This window comes from Chenopodium album, chromosome 15 (assembly GCF_948465745.1).
Source record: "Chenopodium album chromosome 15, dcCheAlbu1.1, whole genome shotgun sequence".
Lineage (NCBI taxonomy): Eukaryota > Viridiplantae > Streptophyta > Magnoliopsida > Caryophyllales > Amaranthaceae > Chenopodium > Chenopodium album.
Genome location: NC_137848.1, coordinates 20876738 through 20897012, shown reverse-complemented (window position 1 = coordinate 20897012; position 20275 = coordinate 20876738). Strand labels below are relative to the sequence as shown.

General features: G+C 36.1%; 2 protein-coding genes across 2 annotated transcripts; both read right to left on the bottom strand.

Moving 5' to 3' along the window:
* Positions 1-240: 240 nt before the first annotated feature.
* On the bottom strand, positions 241-2885 carry LOC145582069 (late embryogenesis abundant protein D-34-like). Its single transcript, XM_081639100.1, has 3 exons — positions 2334-2885; positions 1296-1601; positions 241-568 (listed from the first exon to the last, which is right to left on the bottom strand). The coding sequence occupies exons 1-3, from the start codon at positions 2676-2678 to the stop codon at positions 404-406; spliced, it is 816 nt and encodes a 271-aa protein (XP_081495226.1). The 5' UTR covers positions 2679-2885; the 3' UTR covers positions 241-403.
* A 1267-nt stretch (positions 2886-4152) lies between these two features.
* On the bottom strand, positions 4153-7523 carry LOC145582068 (NEDD8-conjugating enzyme Ubc12-like). Its single transcript, XM_081639099.1, has 6 exons — positions 7353-7523; positions 6460-6573; positions 5587-5695; positions 4775-4853; positions 4539-4655; positions 4153-4449 (listed from the first exon to the last, which is right to left on the bottom strand). Exons 2-6 carry the CDS (start codon positions 6566-6568, stop codon positions 4309-4311), a joined length of 555 nt encoding a protein of 184 aa, XP_081495225.1. The 5' UTR covers positions 6569-6573; positions 7353-7523; the 3' UTR covers positions 4153-4308.
* Positions 7524-20275: the final 12752 nt, after the last annotated feature.

The following is a 20275-nucleotide window of genomic DNA, read 5'->3' as shown; positions in this document are numbered from 1 at the left end:
TATTTTTTTACCAAAATTCTCTAACATTTACAAAAATATTTGTTCAATGTAAATTTTACTTTTTCATGTACTTTAATTACTTTCTATCTCTACTTTTTTACATATCCAATATAAATTTACCTTTTCAATGTACTTTCTTTAATTCTCCTTAATTCCCGTGATTTTTCTTCAACAGTGACTATCAATCGGGGACAGAAAGAGTATGATATATTAATCAGTTCCAGAATTTCTAAACATAACTTGATAGCAAAATTACAACATATTGATTGATGACCAAAATAAATTCACCCAAATAGTTTGAAAAGAAACAAATTAGGCAATTCAATGGCATGCAAGCCATACAAAATACATCGCTCATGCTCTTGATAATACATGAAATATTTTGGATACTACTATTGATACATCATGGATTATTTCCCTCGTTGAGCCTGGCAGCTGCAGCCACTGATGCTGCAACGCCACCAGGGCGAGTTGCTACATTTGGGTTGTTCCTCAGTTCGGCACTCACCACTCCTTCAGCATCATGCCTCGTCGCTTCCTTATCAGCTGGCAGCTTCATGGTTGCATTCTGTTCCAACAAGTTTTTTTTTTTTTTTTTTTTTTTTTTTTTTTGAAACACAACAAGGAAGTTTATTAAAAATTAATGCAGCTATTATGTATATGCTTTATAAATAAAAGGTATTGCCCTCTAATCTATACAATTTTACTGATAAGTAATTTAGTTTATCACATTAGACAATACTAAGCTAGCTTCCTCCATTCCTAAATATTAGCAATTTGACTTGAACACTTTTTATGTGTTAACTTTGAGGTCTTCAACTACACTTTTATTTTTGACTAAAACTTTCTCAAACCTTATGACTTAGAACGCTTTAACCACTCTTTTAAAATTTTCTTGAATTTTATTCATGGTTTTCTTTTAAAATTCTCTTAATTTTCTTTAATGCTCTTTTATTTATTTTACTCACGTTTTTTTAAACTCTTTTAAATGATGGTTTTATTATGTCCATTTCATTATATTGTGCGATTCCTTATAACGAATCATGTTAGCCGACCCCAAATCATTTTAGAACTAAGGCTTTGTTGTTATTGTAGTCTCACTTTATATTTTCAAAAACTATTTTTTCAAAAATTCTATTAACACATACTTGCATTTAAAGATTAAATTCTGCAGAATAGCGAATAATATGTTCCATTATCTAAAGTCAAACATTACACACATTACCAATCATTATACAACGAACCAAAAATACAGTAAATTAAGGCCAAAGGAATATATGTGAATATTCACGTACCGTCAGAACATCGCCTAACTTGACTTTGTCTTCGTCACGAATCGTCTGAGCATTCGTAGAAGCGGCAGCCTGAGCGGCAGAAGCCACCCCACCAGGCACCACCACATTGTTGCCAGTGGCCCTAACCTCGGCAGCCTGGATTGCTGAGGCATCGCTTTGCTCCACTGGTTTGTCTCCTGCTGTTAATGCAACCGCTTCTAGAGCTTCACCTATGGTAACCTTTACGGTTGCGCTATTTCGACCTTGTATTAGACTCCCTTGTTCACCTTGCACCAACGGCCTAGATTGTATGGTTTGCCCTACAACCTACAAGTGCACACCAACATTTTAAAAAATTTAATTACGTATGATAGTGCAATCATACTACTCTTTACATATATTTAGTACTAGTAATTAGTTAATGGAAAATTTGTTAGAATAAAGAGAGAAAAATATATATCAGCACTGTCTTTAGATAACAAAGATGGATGTACATGTGCAATACTTGGGCCCTGTTCTATTAATCCTTTTTCACTTATTTCAGATCTAATAAGTAATAAATTCTTATAAGTTAAGTATAAGTTATTAGGATTACTCACGTTCAAATTACAACTAAATAAGTTTAGATAAGTTCACTTAATTAATAAAAATTAGTTAAATAAAACACACTCTTAATTAAATATTTGAAAATTATAATTGTATTTGTCCTTTGACTCTCATTACATAAAAAACAAGGCAAAAACAAAAGTTTTGGGCTCGTGCAGGCTTAATTAAGATATAGACTAATTATTGTAAACTTGTCTCATACAGTCACAGTAGATACGGTCATACACTTATATCAGACCCGTTCATTTCACTTTATAAAAATAATTTTTAATCAAAATAATTTCAGTTCAATGAAAATAATTTCAATTGAGTAAGAATAAGTAACATTAAATAAGAAATATAATAGAAAATTAGTAAAAAAAAAAAATCAACTTAGTAAAAACTAATTTCATTTTAACAAAAATAAAGTGAAGCGAACAGAGTTTATATGAAAATACTAAGTGTAACACGTACCTGTCCACCAATAGACTCGGTAATAACAACAGCACCAGGAACAGAAGTTTCAGTGACAGTAACACCCTGCTGCGCTGCCAGATCCGAGGCGGCAGCATGGCTAACAACACCAGCTCTTTCATTAACCGTGGCAGCAGACTGCATGGTGGCAGCAGGACCACCCTTCTGAGTCTGCCCAAATACCGCGTTTTCAGCAGTCTGCATCATAGCAGCATCTCTTGGTGCTATTGGCTTTGAGGCCAACTCTCCCGCCACCGGGAATACATCGCCGTATCTTACAGGCTTCACGCCTTGGCCTTGTTGCTGCTGTTCTTTCTGATCTCTTTGAGGCTGTTTTTGACTCATTTTGCTAATTACTGAATTAGTTACTACAATATTAAACACTAAACTTTGTTGGGAAATGATTTATCTTGGAAATTAAACTCGATGTTTGAGTGAATAAATCTTAGGTGGTGGATGGTAAAGTTTAGAAGGCTTTTGGGAGGAAGAAGATGATGACACATAGCATTTCTAGTTCCATTTGGCAAGATTGTGCTAGTGCAGCTGGATAGAATTTTACACGCGCCTTGTACACAGGGTAGTTCTAATGATAGATGATGAGTATTCTTTTAGCGTTTATCCGATTTGAATTTTAAATGTATTTAAGGGACTATAATAAAACCTATCTATACTGTATCTCTATCTTGTAAGTCAAGTATGGGTTGTGATGTTTCTTTGAGAAATCCAATTTACCTTCTTGATAAGAGACTGTGATTTACCTTCTTGATAAGAGACTGTTGTTTACCGAATGCCGAAGTAGTAAATAAATTCATATTTACTAATTGAGATAGTTGTTATGCTTGAGATATTACGATTTTACTCCTTAATAAACGAATTGAATTCTGTTTCTCAAGGAGATGAATTGAAGCTCCCTCATATCCCTTGTGAAAACTAAAATGGCCATTTTCTTTATGTAGGATGTAGATAATTAAAAAAAAAAATGAAAAATAAAAAATCATTCAATCAACAAAGAATAAAATTAATTTTATACTGCATTTAGAACTTGTGTAAATTTAAGGCAAATCTCAGTGTATGTAAAAGAAACCTATAGGATGTAGTTATTGGAAATTTAGTTGGTCCTAATTTTAATATTTTTTGGGTAGAAATAAGATTTAATTAGCCAATTTTATTGTAAACACGTACTCCCTCCGTCCCTTATTTACATGTCTAATTTCTCTTTATTATGTAAGTAATAAATATTAGAAATACACATATAAATAAGAAACAGAGGGGGTACAAAATGTAGCAACCATTATAGATGGATGATTTTGCAATTCTGAGAAGACTCCCTCCCCAATATAACATAGAACATAAAGTGATGAAATCACCAATGACAAAGAAACACTTGAAAGCAAAGATTCAACGCAATATTCAATACATTTAATTTGGGCGGAATTCATCAATCTATATTTGCTCTATATGGTAGATCATTATCCTGTGCTGCTTCATGAACAGAAATATAAACAAATTTTAATATACATAGTAGTTTGTAATTCTACCCATCGTTGATCAAAGGGGTTAGGGTTAAGAGTTTAGGGCTTTAGGTACTTTTAACATTTCTACCTATGCCTGGATTTAAGCAAATTGACAATATTCAGCTATTCAGTTAGGGTGAATTTGCCTGTTAATTCTACTTTCAAAACTCTTGTAAAAAATGATAATGAATAACAGAAGAGCCTTGTTTACTTGGAAATTAAGCAGCTTAATTATTTTCACAAAACGCAATGATGAGACTTGCCCTTGTCATAAATGTGTTAATGATAAACAATGAGGTTACAAATTCACAAATCCAGGCATACTTTAACTAGTACCATTTTTTTTTTTTTTACAGAACATAAACATTTTAAAAACGTCAATGAAGAACTGGTTCACATAAAGATATACAGTCAAACAGCACCCTTCACATCCAAGTTTACAGTTTACAGCCTGATACCCATCAAGAAACACATCTAGGAAAGAAAGTTTGACCCACATAACCCCCAGCTATAGCTCTTCTCACATTGGATTCGAACATTTTTGGATTATCCCTCAACACAGCAGCAGCATCATGATTTAAAGGGTCTTCATAGTTTGGTTGCTGCACACACAAATAAAATGCCATTATGATGCAATGCATGTAGCAATAAAAGAAAAAAAAAATCTCCAGATAAAGGGAAATGTTAGTACCGTGAAGAGATGATACAACCCATAGATGATGGTGTTTACATTCAAAACAGGTTTCCAGTCTTCTCTTAGAATGTTGAGGCAGACATTACCTTCTAAGTCGATGTTGGGATGGTATACCTGACAGATGCATACAAAAGTTAGAGGAGTTTTTTTTTTCAGAATGCACATAACTAACAAATAAGTTATCATCTTATGTAGCATAAGACAGGCCTTCCATAGAGAATCACTCTATTTACCTTTGTCTTGCACTTCACCTTGGGAGGCTCATAAGGATATACAGATGGAACTTGGAAGGTAAACACAAATGTGCCGCCTCTGCAATCAAAAGTTTTCTTAGAATATCAGTACACTATGCATCTACTCCCTCTGTCTCTTAAAGTTCTTCCTATTTTAATGGTGAGTGTCTCACAAAAATAGAGTAGAGGGAGTTGATAAGAAGAAAGAAACAAGGAATGCAAATGAAGTATAGCCAAATGAATTAAAAATGACGTTCAATGATCCAAACAGATATACTAATATAATTTTCCTCCACACTAGTACATTTACTTCCTCTGTAACACAAAACATGCATTATTTGGACCTCAAACACTATCCATTTATTAGCTTTGATTATACTTTTTTCTGATGTAGTAAATTTTAAATCAATGCGTGAAGTGTTGTGTGAAGGATTTCAATGTATACTATCAAATTTTATTTTTTTTCTTTTATAAATTTCATATTAAAAATAATTTTTAAGCAAACGTAAAAGTCAAAATAATACGTTCAATCTGCGGAGGAAACATATATATAACTCCACCCTCTCCATATCCCACAATTACAAGAAAAAAGTGAAAAGAATAACGGCAATGTTGGTGGCTAAGAGATAAGAATAATTTTAACAAAAAATGGAAAGAAACATAATCAAGAATAATGAAATAAGCAATCAATGACATAGGTACAAAGACTTACAAGAACTAAGCACTAAATGCAATAGCCTATGAATTAAATACTGGTATCAAGAGAAGACGTCAGTCAGGTGTTGGCATGATTTAGTAGAAGAGACACTTACAAATAATATCCCTCATCAGGCCGGATAGTAACTTCAAAATTCATCAGATCATCCTTCCCACTGGGAAACGAAATGGTACATGATTTGGGCAGGTTCAGTTCACTGATATCTAGAAAAAGTCAACATTTTAGAGCCACAATCTATAAACAGAAGAGGTAACAGTAATGTGAAGTGTAATAATATGTTTGAATGTTTGATCATACGTCTAATAAAAACCTTCAATCTACACAATGCAGAATTAGTGGATACAAGTAGTCCAGGACTAGATGCAGCAGATGAGATGTTAATAGATTGCCACATAAAACTATTCTAACAAGAATAATGTGTTTCTTTTATTATGCAGAAAGATCAGTTTATAACAAGAAACTGGTAAAAAATTGTGAAAGAAAGCGCAAAGCTTGCAAACACTGCCAAGTGCCCAGAGCAAATCATGACAAACAATCAACAACAAATCTGTTCAGAAAAGAGCAACAGAGGAGCAAGAACATCACCGGTCCATCCAATCCACTCACACACATAAAAAGAGAGAGAGAGCAAAATCTCCATCCCAGTCTCTTACATAAAACTAATGACATGTTCATATATGCACGGGTCTAGGGTAATTGAACAATAGACTGAGGAACCCCATATAAATCATGCACGGATAATGAAATTGAAATAGGGAAAACACTGTAATGGTCTGATAGATTGGTTAATATCCCATTCAACGATAGATCTCACAGCACGAGGTAGTTCTTCAAATGATAACTTTGAACACAACTTACACAAGACCAGACTACAGCACCATAAAATATTACCATATGAATCCCAATTACGGTGCACCATTAAATATTACCATATGAATCCCAATTACGGTTATTTAAGAAAGAATACCTTTATGAAGACGTAGTTCGCCAGCTGTTTGCTTCTTGACATGGGTCTTTCCATTAAGATTTTCAGCATTTTCCCTCTGTTTTGCTTTCACTCTGAATAAGTTAATCATCTTCTCTGAATAACAAAATAAAAAGGGTAAATTCCATTGAATCGAGATTTTCATAACAGTTAAAATCACAGACCATACATTATTCATTGACCAGATACCAGAATTCATTATACAAGTACCATTTTAAAGTTTCATCGCTACATAGTCATAACAAATAAACAGTACATACAATTTTTATCAACATAAACAAACCTTAAATCCAATCAAACATACGTCATACTTACACATTCAACTTAATTGATTTATTACAGGTTTTAAATTTTAACAAGTTGCAACTAACTTTAACAAGTTTATTTGGGATTGGCCACTGAATTGGGATTGGGATTGGGATTGGGATTGGGATTGGGACTGGCCACTAATTTTCTAAAACTAATCAAACATACGTTTAAAACTAATCAAACATACGTTCCCAATCCCAATTTGAGTTTAAATATTACCATACTTACACATCAAAAAAAGCCACTAAATTTAACAAGTTTTAAATTGGAAACGAATTTACAAATCAAATTGCAGCATCTACGAATTTCAGATTTGTATTTGAGCTTTATATAATCAACTAATGATAAAGTTTCGACAACAAATACAGTAGCATGAACCCTAACTGATTTTGTTCCCATAAATGTTTAATCCCCTAATTTAAGAGCATAAATAGAAAAACCCCCCAAATTAAATTTACAAAACACTGCACCTAAACTATTTTTATGCAAAAAAAAAAAAAAAAAAAATCGTGAAAACCCTAATTTAGGATCGTAAATAGAAAAACCCCTAAAAAATTAAAAGTTACCTGAACAAAAATCCCCAAATCTCGAAGATCTTGCCGGGAACTTCCAATATCGTAACAAAATTAGGCCACCAGCGTAGTTTGGGGAGGAAAATTTAGGTTCATGACAATGAATTGATTAATGAAGAGAAAGAATGAGATAGAGGTGTGTGATAATAGGAAGTGATAACAAGAACTTTGCTGTCAAAAATCATACTTCTAGTCAAACTCAAAATAATACTACCTCCCTTTTTTTTTTTTTTTTTAATTGAAATTTTAGAATATTTTATATGTCACAAATAATATTGTAAAGTTACAATTAAAAAAAATCGGATGTAGTACAACTTTGAGTAATCACGTCTAATAAAATAATTTGAACCTTTTTTACTAATCTTATTGTTTAATTGAAGTGATCCGATAATTAGATTTAGAAAAAATTGTCAAAAATATTATGACGTCTGCATGATTTTCCAAAAATAAAACAACTTTTTTATTATTCCGCAATAAAACGACCTTTGACATACATCTTTCAAAACTAGGATGTAACTGGTTTAATAAGTTAAGAGTGACATGTGTCACATAGTTATTGGTAGATTGTTTTTTTATATATATTTTTACAATTTTCTTATTAATTAAACTGATTTTATTTTTATTTAAACAAATAAAAACTCAACTGCTATTTGTCGCTCCCATTTTACCAGGTAACGCTCCCTTTTTTACTTGAATGGACCACTATGCCCTTTATGCAATTTGGGTTATAAAAAGGACCTTGTTCCCCATTTGGACACAATACATGAAACGGTCCCCTTACCTCACGACATTGTTGTCCCGAGCTTCCCAAAATCGGTCCCCACGACCTTGCAACCAAATCGGTCCCCACGACCACCTAAATTTTCTATTTTCAAAAATCGTTAAATTTGCCGACGGGTCTTGGGTCATGGACGGCGAGTGGAACATACGTACGCCGGAGAATGCGTCGGATCATTCTGTAAGTTTTTTTTTTTTTATTTTCGGTAATTAGGACATCCGCCTAAAATTTCCGGATGTCCAGCGGATGTACCTAGGGACATCCGGAAATTTTAGGCGGATGTCCCTATAATTTTTTTTTTTTTTTTAAGTACGTTTATTAAGTTTTTTTTTTTATGTATTTTTTTTCGTGGTCTTGTGATTATTGTTGTGATTTAGTATTTGATAATTAATGTAATTTTGTTGTATTAATATGATTATTAGTAATATGTTTATTTTTTGTTTCATTATTATTATTATTATTATTATTATTATTATTATTATTATTATTATTATTAGTAATATGTTGATATTATTGTTGTTGTTGTAGTTGATATTATTTATTGTTGTTGTTGCTGTTATTTTTATTGTTGTTGTTGTTGATATTGTTATTATTAATTAGTAGAAATATAATTTTAATATTAATATTAATATTAATATTATTAATATTGTTATTATTAATTAGTAGAAATATAATTTTAATATTAATATTAATATTATTAATATTATTATTATTATTATTGTTGTTGTTATTGTTATTGTTATTATTATTATTATTTATTTATTAATTAACGTTATGGTCTTATAAATTGTTTTGTAGTTGTTGTTATAATTTTTTATTATCATTAATATTGTTATTGTTTTGTATTTGTTGTTATTATTATTAGTATTGTTATTAGTATTGTTATTATTATTATTATTATTATTATTATTATTATTATTATTATTATTAGTATTGTTTTTATTATTTTTATTATTTTAATTATAATTATTATTATTATTGTTTTTATTATTATTATTTTGACATAAAGCATGTTTTGTTTAATTTGTATAGGATATGGAATCTGAGGAAGGCGGTGACGGTGTGAATTATAGTGGGAATTTTGTCACCGATACGTTTTTTCCTACATTTGACGATGCTGTTACATGGGCTGAAGGTGTTTCCATAAAATTGGGATTTATATTGGTGAAATCGTCTTATAACAAAACCAGATATGGTCGGCCGTATCGGTATTTGTGATGTGATCGGTCACGAAGGAGCAAGCCGAGAGATTTGGAGAACGCGATACGGAAGGACACCAAAACCAAAGCTAATGGTTGTCCATTCTACATCAAGATATATTATGATGTCAGCACCGAAAGTTGGAAGATCATTGCGAAAAATGATCACACCGGGACACATAACCACCCAATGATTGTGCACCCAAAGGTTCATCGTAAAGTGAGCGGATTGAGTCCGGGTGCAAAACAGGTTGTGCGGGACATGACAAAGTCCAAGGTTGCTCCCCGTAACATCATGTCCACTATTGCCGAGCAATTTGTTGATGATCATCCAAACATCCGACACATTTACAATTGCCGAAATGACTTCAGGATGGAGATGTCCGAAGGAAGAGGAGTTGTTCAACAATTTCTTCATCTGGCGAGAGAGAGTAAATACATTTACTGGTTCACGAATGATGATCACAACGTTTTGCAACATGCATTTATGGTGCACCCGATCATGGTCAACATACTCCGCACATACCCACATGTCATAGGTATGGATTCTACTTACAAGACCAATCGATATAACATGCCTTTCTTTGAGATAGTTGGCGTGACACCGACAAACCAGAATTTTCTAGTTGGATATGTTTTCATGCGCGACGAGTGCACGGCTAGCTATCGGTGGGTGTTGCAGAGATTAAGGGAGTTGATTGGGTTTGATAAAGAGCCATCTGTATTTATTTCAGACCGTGATCTTGGGCTATGTGCGGCTTTGAGAGAAGTCTTTCCAGGGACGTCACATTTACTCTGTCTATGGCACATCAACAGAGATGTGGAGGCTAAGGTGACGAAGATGTTTGGAAACAAGACGGTTGGTGTCAGTTTTAGAGCTGGGAGATGGTTCAAAATCGTGAATGCAACAACACAGGCGGAGTATGATCGTGCTCTAACTGCCATGCAAGTGAGGTGGGGAAAATATCCGGAAGTGATTCAGTATGTTCAGAGAACTTGGCTTTGTCATAAGGAGAAATTTGTGAAATTTTGGACGAACTAGGTTCTTCATTTTGGTAACACCACCAACTGTAGAGTTGAGAGCCAACATTCAGCAGTGAAAACTTGGTTAGAATCATCCACAGGTTAGTTGTATTATTTTATTAGTTGTTCTCGTTGTTACGTAATTGTAATTGTATTAATTGTAATTGTATTTGAATGTACTAATTAGAATCATTGGCAGGTACTTTGGATACCGTATGGGCCCGAGTCCATTATCACATCGGTAATCGCATCATACAAATTCGTAATGACTTGGAGGCATCAAGGTCTAAAATTGGTCAGATGTACAAACAGTTGCCACTGTCACGTATAAATGGCAAAGTGTCTCAACATTGCTTGAAAGTTCTGGATAACGAGACGAAAAGGATGCGGGATTTGAGTTACCAGGTCCATGAACGGTGTGGATGTGCTATGCGTCTGACCCATGGTCTTCCATGTGCTTGCCAGATACATGAATCGATAGTTGCACAGACGGGATTGTATAGCAGCCAAATTCATTCTTTCTGGAAGACACTGGTTATTGGTGGTGATGGTGTTAACATTCCTGAAGTGGTAAATGATTCGACCGAGGAGGCTGCACATTTTCGGTCCCTGATCGACGAAGTCATGGAAAGTGACCCGGCCGTACGTCGAAATGTAACGCGAATCATTGAAGAGGAGCTACATCCAGATCATTCACACCTTGAAGAACCACATATCAACCTTAACACTCGTGGTCGACCGAAAAGAAATAACACCAGGCGTGATCGTAGCTATTTCGAGCATGTGAACCGTCAACACACTCAACGTGGTGGTGACCAAGAACCAAGTAATATAAAATTCTATATTTAATATAAAAATATGTAAAATTAATACTTGTAGCTTTACTAATAATTTATCTTTTAATTTTGTGTTGTAGATCCAAGTGACATTAGTCAATGAAGGTATTTGAACTTGCTTCCAGCCCCAATGTTGCCGTACATTTCGTCTTGGAAGGATGTCATTGGTGATAGGAACTGTGGCTTTCGTTGTGTCGCCGACTTCTTCTTTGGCGATCAAAATAAGTGGTATGACGCTCGGGAAACAATAGCGAACGAGGTCGCTGGTCATCCTGATTTGTACGAACGGATTTACGGGCTTGGGCGACTTTGGATGAACGTGGAGCGTATTCGATGGGATGGTGGGGCTGTCGGGGAGCGGCATTGGATGGTTACAATTCAAGATTTATTTCCTATTGCTACGTGGTTCAACGCAAGGGTGATTTGTCTCGGAGTAGGCCTAGTACCAACTTGCTACTACCCATGCATCACAGTCTTACCGCTTAGGGCACGCAACGGGGTTCGGTCACCGACTCGAGAGTTTGTGATTGCTACAGTTGGTGGATCACATTTTATCCGTCTTGACCTTGTACCTGATTCACCACTCCCGCCGATCGCCGGTTGGTGGACGGAACACCACGAGGATAGTGTCAATGGATGGGATCAAGCATATCAATTGAGAAGGGACATGTGGGATGCATTAGTTAGGTAGTTTGTAATGTACATTCACTAACTTTGAACATTTGTAAGAAAATTAGATTTATGAAATTAATTTTATATGTATTTGCTTTTAATCTAACATGATATGCAACAAAACATCAAATATAAAATAAAATAAGTGTCCAGTTTATACATTACATTTTTAAAAATAAAATACAAATAAGTTCATAACATAATTAAAACCATCACTAACAGAACATCTAATCAAAATAATCTAAATTCCCATTTTTGACTTCCAATCAAATACAAGTTGCTCAGTCATTGTTCGAGTCTCACTCGACATTTCAGGATACTCAGCTAGTGCTCTTTGGTGAATCTCCATGGACCGACCCATCCACTGCAAATAAAATAATAACATATTATAACACAAAAATTAATAGAAGTCATTGTTAATATAATATTAAGCATTAATACTTACGTAATCAGTGTTAGTCCGCTCAGGCAGGTTGCTTGTAACTCCTGGACCTGGAGATACCCGCGGGTGAGAAAACCTGTACAGCCACTGCATGTAACCGGGCGCAACCGAAGGAGCTGCAGCATTAAGCCTGGGTAGGGCACCTAAAACAACACTCTGAGATACCCTAGGGACAAACCTGTTCCACATCACAGCTGTCATCTCAGTCGGGAAGTCTACCCGATACATCTTCAAGTTAGTCGGCCTCTTGGCCTTCTCTGGCCTGATGATCTCGCGGGGAATGCCTTGCACGAAACCAAGCTGGCGGACCACTCTATCAGGCATGTACGGCTCAATGATGTTACGGTACTGGATGCAGCCAATGAATAAAGTGGGGGGCACTCGTAATGCAGGATCAGCTCCGTACGGTAGCCAGTTCACCTCACGGTCAGTAAGCGCATCAATCCTAGTACGAAAAGCTAACAGGCGCTCCAGGTTCTTGCTAGGACATCCCGCTCCTACATCCCAAGCAGACGCACGAGGCATTTGAAGGTCCTGGGTTAAGGTACCCTGCCGTGGCCGAAAGCACGGAAAGTACTCGTAAATCCACGCTTCCAAAAGCGTGAGACAACCAGCAATCGAATCAGCACCTTTCCGTGATGCCGTGCCCAGTTGCCGATACAAGTAGGCCAGTGCAGCTGTTCCCCAAGCATACTCGTTAATAGGGACATCCGTGTGACATAGCTCGTGGAGGAAGGAAGGATGCGTACGGTTACCACTCTTGTCTACAAACAGTGTACCTCCAAGCACTAACCACAAGTATGCATCAAGCTACTCACTAAAATCCCGGTCGACCGCCAATGTCGACTCAAAAATCTTATCAGTCAACACCCCACTACCCTGCCAAATGGTCTTTGTGCCGCAAAACCTCAGACAGATCATCTGGAGTCATATCCATGGTGACCGAGCACTCGTCCCGTAACACGTCCGTGCTAGGAGTAGTGGACACCATATTGCCTGCAACCCGTAACCCAAGTATGTTGTACACGTCGTGCAGCAAGATCGTAATCTCCCCAAATGGCATGTGAAAGGTGTTCGTATCTAGCTGCCACCTCTCAACAAAAGCAGAAATCAACGGCCAATCAAGTCTCTTAAACATCAGGCCGGGCAAGTGAGACAACCAACTAGCATCAATCTCCGCAATGTCCTCCACAGATTGACGGCCTCGCCAAGTACACAAGTCAGAACATAACTTTGTCCTACTCAAACAGCGTAAAACACTACGCTCCTGCTCCATCCAGATATACCGTGCCACGTGACCGCCAAAACTAGGGATAACTGACCTATCCTCAGGCCCACCCGGCATCGGTTCCTGCACTAACCATGCCTCTGCAGAGCTGGAAGTAGGCTGACTCGACCCACTACCAACAAATCTCCCAAACTGACCCCTATTACCATATGGAAATCCTGAGGGTACTGTTCTTCATCCCGGTCACCAGCATGACTAGCCGAACATTCGTCTTCCTCGTCAGATATGGGTGCTCCACTTGCAGAGTACAAGGGCCGACTACTACCAGACTGTTGGTCTCTCGACCAACCACTAGTAGACCCGTATTGCTGCTGCTCGGGCTGAACCGGTGAAGATCGAGATTTCTGTCTCCTAACAGACGCATTCAGACGTCGTGATATTGCATGTCAAGCACCAGAACCCTCGATCTACATAAAATTAAAAAATAATCCGATTTTAGTAATAACAATAACCATAATAACAATAACAACAATAATAATATCAACAATAATAATAACAACAATAAAAATAATACTAACCATAACACTTCAAAATAACAACAAAAATAACAAAATCCAAAAAAAAAAAAAACAAATTAACAACAACAACAATAACCTTAACATTAAAAATAAAAACCTAATATCAACAAAATAATAAAAATTATCATATTTTTTAAAATATAATAAGCACAATAATAACAACAACAATAATCACCATAACACTTCAAAATAACAAAAAAAAACCAAAATCCGAAAAAAAAAAATAAAATTAACAATTTTATTAACGGGCCAAAAAAAAAAAAAAAATAAAAAAAAAAAAAAAAATTGGAACTTCCGCCCACAATTTCCGGACGTTCCATGGAGGATCCGCCTGGAATTTCCGGATCCTCCATGGAACATCCGAAAATTTTGGGCGGATGTCGCACTTCTGCCCAGAATTTCCGGATGTTCCATGGAGGATCCGGAAATTCCAGGCGGATCCTCCATGGAACTTCCGGAAATTTTGGGCGGAAGTTCCTGGATCCGAAAAAAAAAAAAAATACCTCGTCTCCACCATCGCCGCCGCCGCCTACGCCCCTGCCACCAGCGCCGCCGAAGGTCCTACCTCCGAATCTCAGCCTAATCCGCCTCGAATCACCCATTTTCTTTTTGTGTTTATGATGATTGTTGTTTTTTTAAAAAATGAAGAACAATTTTGGAATTTTTTTTTTTTAAAAAAAAAAATTGTTTTAGAGAGTTAGAGAGTAAGAGAGTTTGAGAGTAAGAGAGTAAGAGAGAGAAGTAAAGAAGTGAGAAATGTTGGTCGGGAAGGAAAAACCGTATTTATATATTAGGGGTAAAATTGGAATTTCAAGAAAAAAGGGGAGCGTTACCCGGTAAAATGGGAGCGACAAATAACAACACTCAATAAAAAACCTCAACAGCCCACCACCTACCAACAAACAACACCTTAATCGGAGCTGCCTCCCACAAATCACCTACCTCACCGACGCTGAAAACCCCTCGCAAGCAACAACCTCACCGTCGCAACCAACCTCACCGAAAACCACAACCTCAACAACCCCTCGCAATCAACTACCTCATTGTCGCTAAAAACCCCCGCAAATACTCCCACTGTCGCCAATAAACCCCATTGTCGCCTAAAATCCCTGCCCTAACCATATCGTCGCCGAAAACCTCAACTATTCCCCTCCACGAGCCTCAAATGGTCGATGTTTCAGAGCAACAAGGGTTTAGATCGAGAAGTGGCAAGTAGAGCTACGGGAAAGGGGAGGGAGTTAGGTGGTGCTACAAGGGAAGGCTAGGTGATGTTGCGGGAAAGGGGGAGGGCCAAAGGGTGTTGGGTGCCGTTGTGAAGAAGAAGGGCGAGGGGCTGGTGGTCATGTGGTGGCTCACAAAGGAAGGGTAGTGGGCTTACGGGATGACAGGGAACCAGTCAAGGAGGAATGGGTGGGGTAATTTTTTGTTTTTTTCTTTTAATTAAGGTTTTTTTATTTAAAATCATTTTTTAAAAAAGAATAAATTGTAAAAATAAATATAAAAAATCTTAACCAATTACAATATAATACGTGTCTTTCACTAACCTATGAAATAGGTAACCGATTTATCCTATTTATGGAAAATCAATGTCAAAGGTCATTGGGGAATAATCAAAAGATCGTTTTATTTTTGGAAGACCGGGCAAAGTTCATAATATTGCTGACAATTTTTCCTTAGATTTATGCGTGCATTAAATATTCAATCAATTTAGATTAGTTATTCCTTCCGTTTTTAAATATTTGTTCCACTTTTCATTTTCGACCGGTTTTAAATACTTGCTTCATTTCCATACTTGGAAAGTTTTTACAATATTTAATTCATTTATATCAACTAGTGGACCCAACATAAATTATATTTTATAAATTTCATATTCTCTCTCCTCCAGTTCTCTCAACTACTTTTGTTTTTTTTACAATTTTTTATTTTTTCACCTACCCCAGCCTACCACCTCCATAATTCAAAATTTTCTCCTAAAACTCCGCGCATGGAGAAATGGAACAAGTATTTAAAAACGGGAGGAGTAGTTTCAAGCAAATTGAATATTTAATCAATTTTAAATGTACAATATCAGGCTTCTACATCGAAAAATTGGAAATAGATAGAATATCACAATTTAATTATCTTGGAAATAATGGCTATAAGCACCAGTTGAACCTTGCTAATTTTGGGCTTGACAAGCTTTGATAAAGTCTCGAACCAAGCTCACTTTTAAGAGTCTCAAGCTCTAGCTAAGCTTTAGTCACGAGCTTCGAGCTCGAGCAGAGCCTACTTTAGAGCTGATCATATGTAGCCCGGCCCGATTTTGGGCGGGTTTTGGATAGCTTTTTCCGGCTTGAAATCGAGTTGGGCTCGGCCTGACCAGATTTTTCAAAAAAATTGGACAGGCTTGAGAAAGAATTTTTATGCAAATTTAGTTGATTTTTTGGCCTAGGCCAAAAAACTCGCACTACCCAGCCATTTTGGGCGGGTTTGGGCACAAATTTTTTGGCCCGAAGTTTGGTCCGGCCTGACCCGACCCGCAAAATGGGCTGAAATTTAAGCCTTGCCCCAGCCCAGCCCACCCAATGATTATCTCTAGCCAACTTAGGCTCAGTCTCAACTCGACTCATTAACACCCCTACTTCTTTTCATTCTTAACCATGTTGTTTTTCATGGTAACACACTCATTCTATAGGTGATCAATGGGCGGGCTGGGGCAAAGCTTAAAGTTCAGCCCACTTTGCGGGTCGAGTAGGGCCGGGCCAAACTTTGGGCCGCAAAGTTGTGCCAAAACTCGCCCAAAAAGGCAACTAAATTTGCATAAAAATGCTTTCTCATGTCCGTCCAAATTTTTGAAAAATCGGGCCAAACCGGGCCCAATTCGATTTCGGGCCAGGAAAAGCTGTCCAAAACACTCCCAAAATCAGGTCGGGTCAGGCTAGGCCAACAGACCAACTATATATGATCAGCTCTAACCCATTCATCTTGTGGCCATTCTTACCACAATGATTGCACACATGCATATCTTTACAAGTAATACTTACCTTTTTTATAATCCTGAATCCAAGTGGTTTCTTCGAGGACCAATTCTTCCTGTTCTTGTTACTTACTACGTACTCCCTCCGTATTTAAGTACTTGCTCCACTTTCCTTTTGAGGTCGTTTTTAAATACTTGTTCCATTTTCTTATTTGGAAAGCTTTTATAATATTTAATTCATTTCTCTCAATGAGTGGGACCCAATTTTATTACTTTTAGATTCTCTCTCCTCCAATTTACCTTCCACTAACCCCACTATCTCTATACTTTATTAATTTATCTAATTTTTCCTATAACTCCGCACATGGAGAAATGGAGCAAGTATTTAAAAACGGAGGGAGTATATAGTTTATAGACAAGACTCACAAGAGTCCAAAACCTTTTCTACTACTTATCCAGTGGTAGAAATCAGTTAGTCCAAGGTATTTTGAGCATGAAAGAGTTAGGGCCTGTTCTCTTCAGCTTAATTTCAGTTTAGTTCGGTTTAGCTCAATTTAGTTCAGCCCTAATTTTCTTCTTTCATAAACAATTCAGTTCAGCTCAATTCAGTTCAGTAGATGAGAACAAGCCCTTATTCTTACTCTTGTATGGTGCAAGGTTAGATAATCCTTGCACAACATATATCGGCTATGTGATAAAGTATTGTCTTTGTAAAAGAAATAGTATAATCTATACTAATGTACAAGCAAGTGTTTTCTGTGTAGAATATAATTAAGTCAAATTTGTGCTAGAATGTATCAATAAGGGTGATTTCCCACAATAATGTAAAAACGAAAACAAATTCCATTTATACATCTATTTTAAAATAAATTCCCCAAGTATCGTCCACGTAGGATTGGTGTGGGGCTTTATTTTGGTTCACTGTAAACCACTATTAACAACAACGATTTTTATTTTAGAATCGCTACTCATATTAGCGGTTTTATAAAGAGACTGCCTTTTATTAGTAACAGGTCTCTTTCCCTCCTTTCATACCCTGGACACTATATATGTGTAAAAAGAGACCATATTTTTTTAATAACACGTTTATATTCCTTTTCAAAAAAAAGTAAACACAAATCCATTTTACTGTGGTGTAGCCGTGTAGGTGTCCTTTTACTCCCTCCGCCCACAATTATCTGCAACATTTACCATAAATGGGTGCTCTGAATTATCTGCAACAAAATTTTTTATTTCCTTTTTTAGTAAAGTTTTAAAGAGTAAAAAGACCTCTTTACCCTTATGCAGACACCAAATTGTGTCTCCCAAAAAACCAAACCCAGTGATGAGTATCTTTCACGTCATTGAATATCGGGCAAGGTGAAATGTTGAAGAGTCTCGTGAATTTCCCCTTTTCTAACCCTTTCTTTAAATGTTTTAAGCCAAAATAATTCATTTCGTGCCTTTAAGCCCAAAATAATTCATTTCGTGTCCCTTAATCATTCATTTCGTGTCCTTTTTATAAAAATGTCCAAACTAGTTTATTTTGGTTAATAATCAGGGTTCAATGATTGTATATTTGGATAGGGTTTGAAAAGAGATTTTCAACGATATATTATAAGCCCAATTCCGAGTTATAACGAGGAAGTTATGGCCACTACTAAAAAACAAGTGAATTGCGACCGCCGCAAACGGTCGTAAAAGTAAAGGAAAACGGCCGCAAAGTGTAATTGCGACCGTCACCCGTCGCAACAGACCCGTCGTTATTTATTGGTCACAAAAAAAAATTTACGACTACTTGGCGGTCGCAGATCAGATTGCGACCGTTTTCTGTATTTTCAACGACCGTTTTATTAGCAGATGTAATTTGTTATTTGCGACTGGTATGGCGGTCGCAAATATCTAAAATTACGACCGCTTACGACGGTCGCAAAAAGTTGTAAAATCGCGACAGGTAGTGACGGTCGCAAAAAAATGCGAAATTGCAACAGGCGGAGACAGTCGCAAAAGGTTGCAAAATTACGACATGCACAGACGGTCGCAAAAGGTTGCAAAATTACGACAGGCACAGACGGTCGTAATTTAGAGTATTTGCGACAGGCCAAGACAGTCGCAATTTGGTGTATAAATTGTGACAGGTAAGAGGGGTCGCAAATAAGATATGATTGTGACTACCAAGACAGTCGCAGAACTACAAATATAACGGTCGCAAATAACGTGTAAATGGATGCAATTTTCATAATATTACTGTTTGCATTTACGTTGTCATCCTAACCTGAACCTATAATCTGTTATCATATTACAGAATTTGAAAAATAATAAAAAATAAAAATAAAATGCATAATTCATATTATAATAAGTCCAACAACAATACTTACAATAACAATGTTCAACTAAATAATAATAGTAATTAATTAGTAATAGTTTACAAAGCTAAATTTAAAAACTAAGTTAGGCCTATATGAATTATAGATAGTAATGGCCTATGTTCTTTCAAAAATAGATAAGGCCAATATATATATGCCTATTTGAATTATAGTTAGTAATGGCCTATGTTCTTTCAAAAATAGATAAGGCTAATATATAGGAAAAATACACTTTATTAATCCCAACTATTGCCCATTTACCTACAACAATCCCAACTACAGTTTATTTTTTAATAATCTTAACTATTGACCCATTTTGCCTAGAGCAGTCCATGTTGACTGGCAACCGGCTTCAAAAGTTAACCTTCCCCCAAATTTTTATTTTCGTTTTTTTTTTTAAATTTAGTTGAAGTGTTGACCTGTAGAAAGACTTAAGTGGACCTCCTTATTTCAATTCCCTCCCAAAACCAAAGCCACGTCACCATCTCCCTCAATCACCTTCTGCAAAAATTAAAGCCCGCCATTAAGACTTCATCCCTTCAATGAACACTTTCGACCATAATTTTGTAACCATTATTGGTAAATTTCGACCCAAAAAGAGTTTCTTGTTATAGAAAAAAAGGTTAGAGCTCTGATAGGAGACTGTTCGTGACGCCATTGAAGAAGCTAAGTGTAGCAGCTTCAAGGTAAACCCTAAATCTCTAAATTTTCGCAAATATTGTTGCTTTATGTTGCTAAATTATGCGTTTAATTTCCAATATTGGGTAGAATTATCTGTTAATGTGTTTAATTATGAAAAATTGTTGCTTTATGTTGCAAAAATTGTTGCTTTATTGTTGATTTGTTTTGTGTCGTATGTA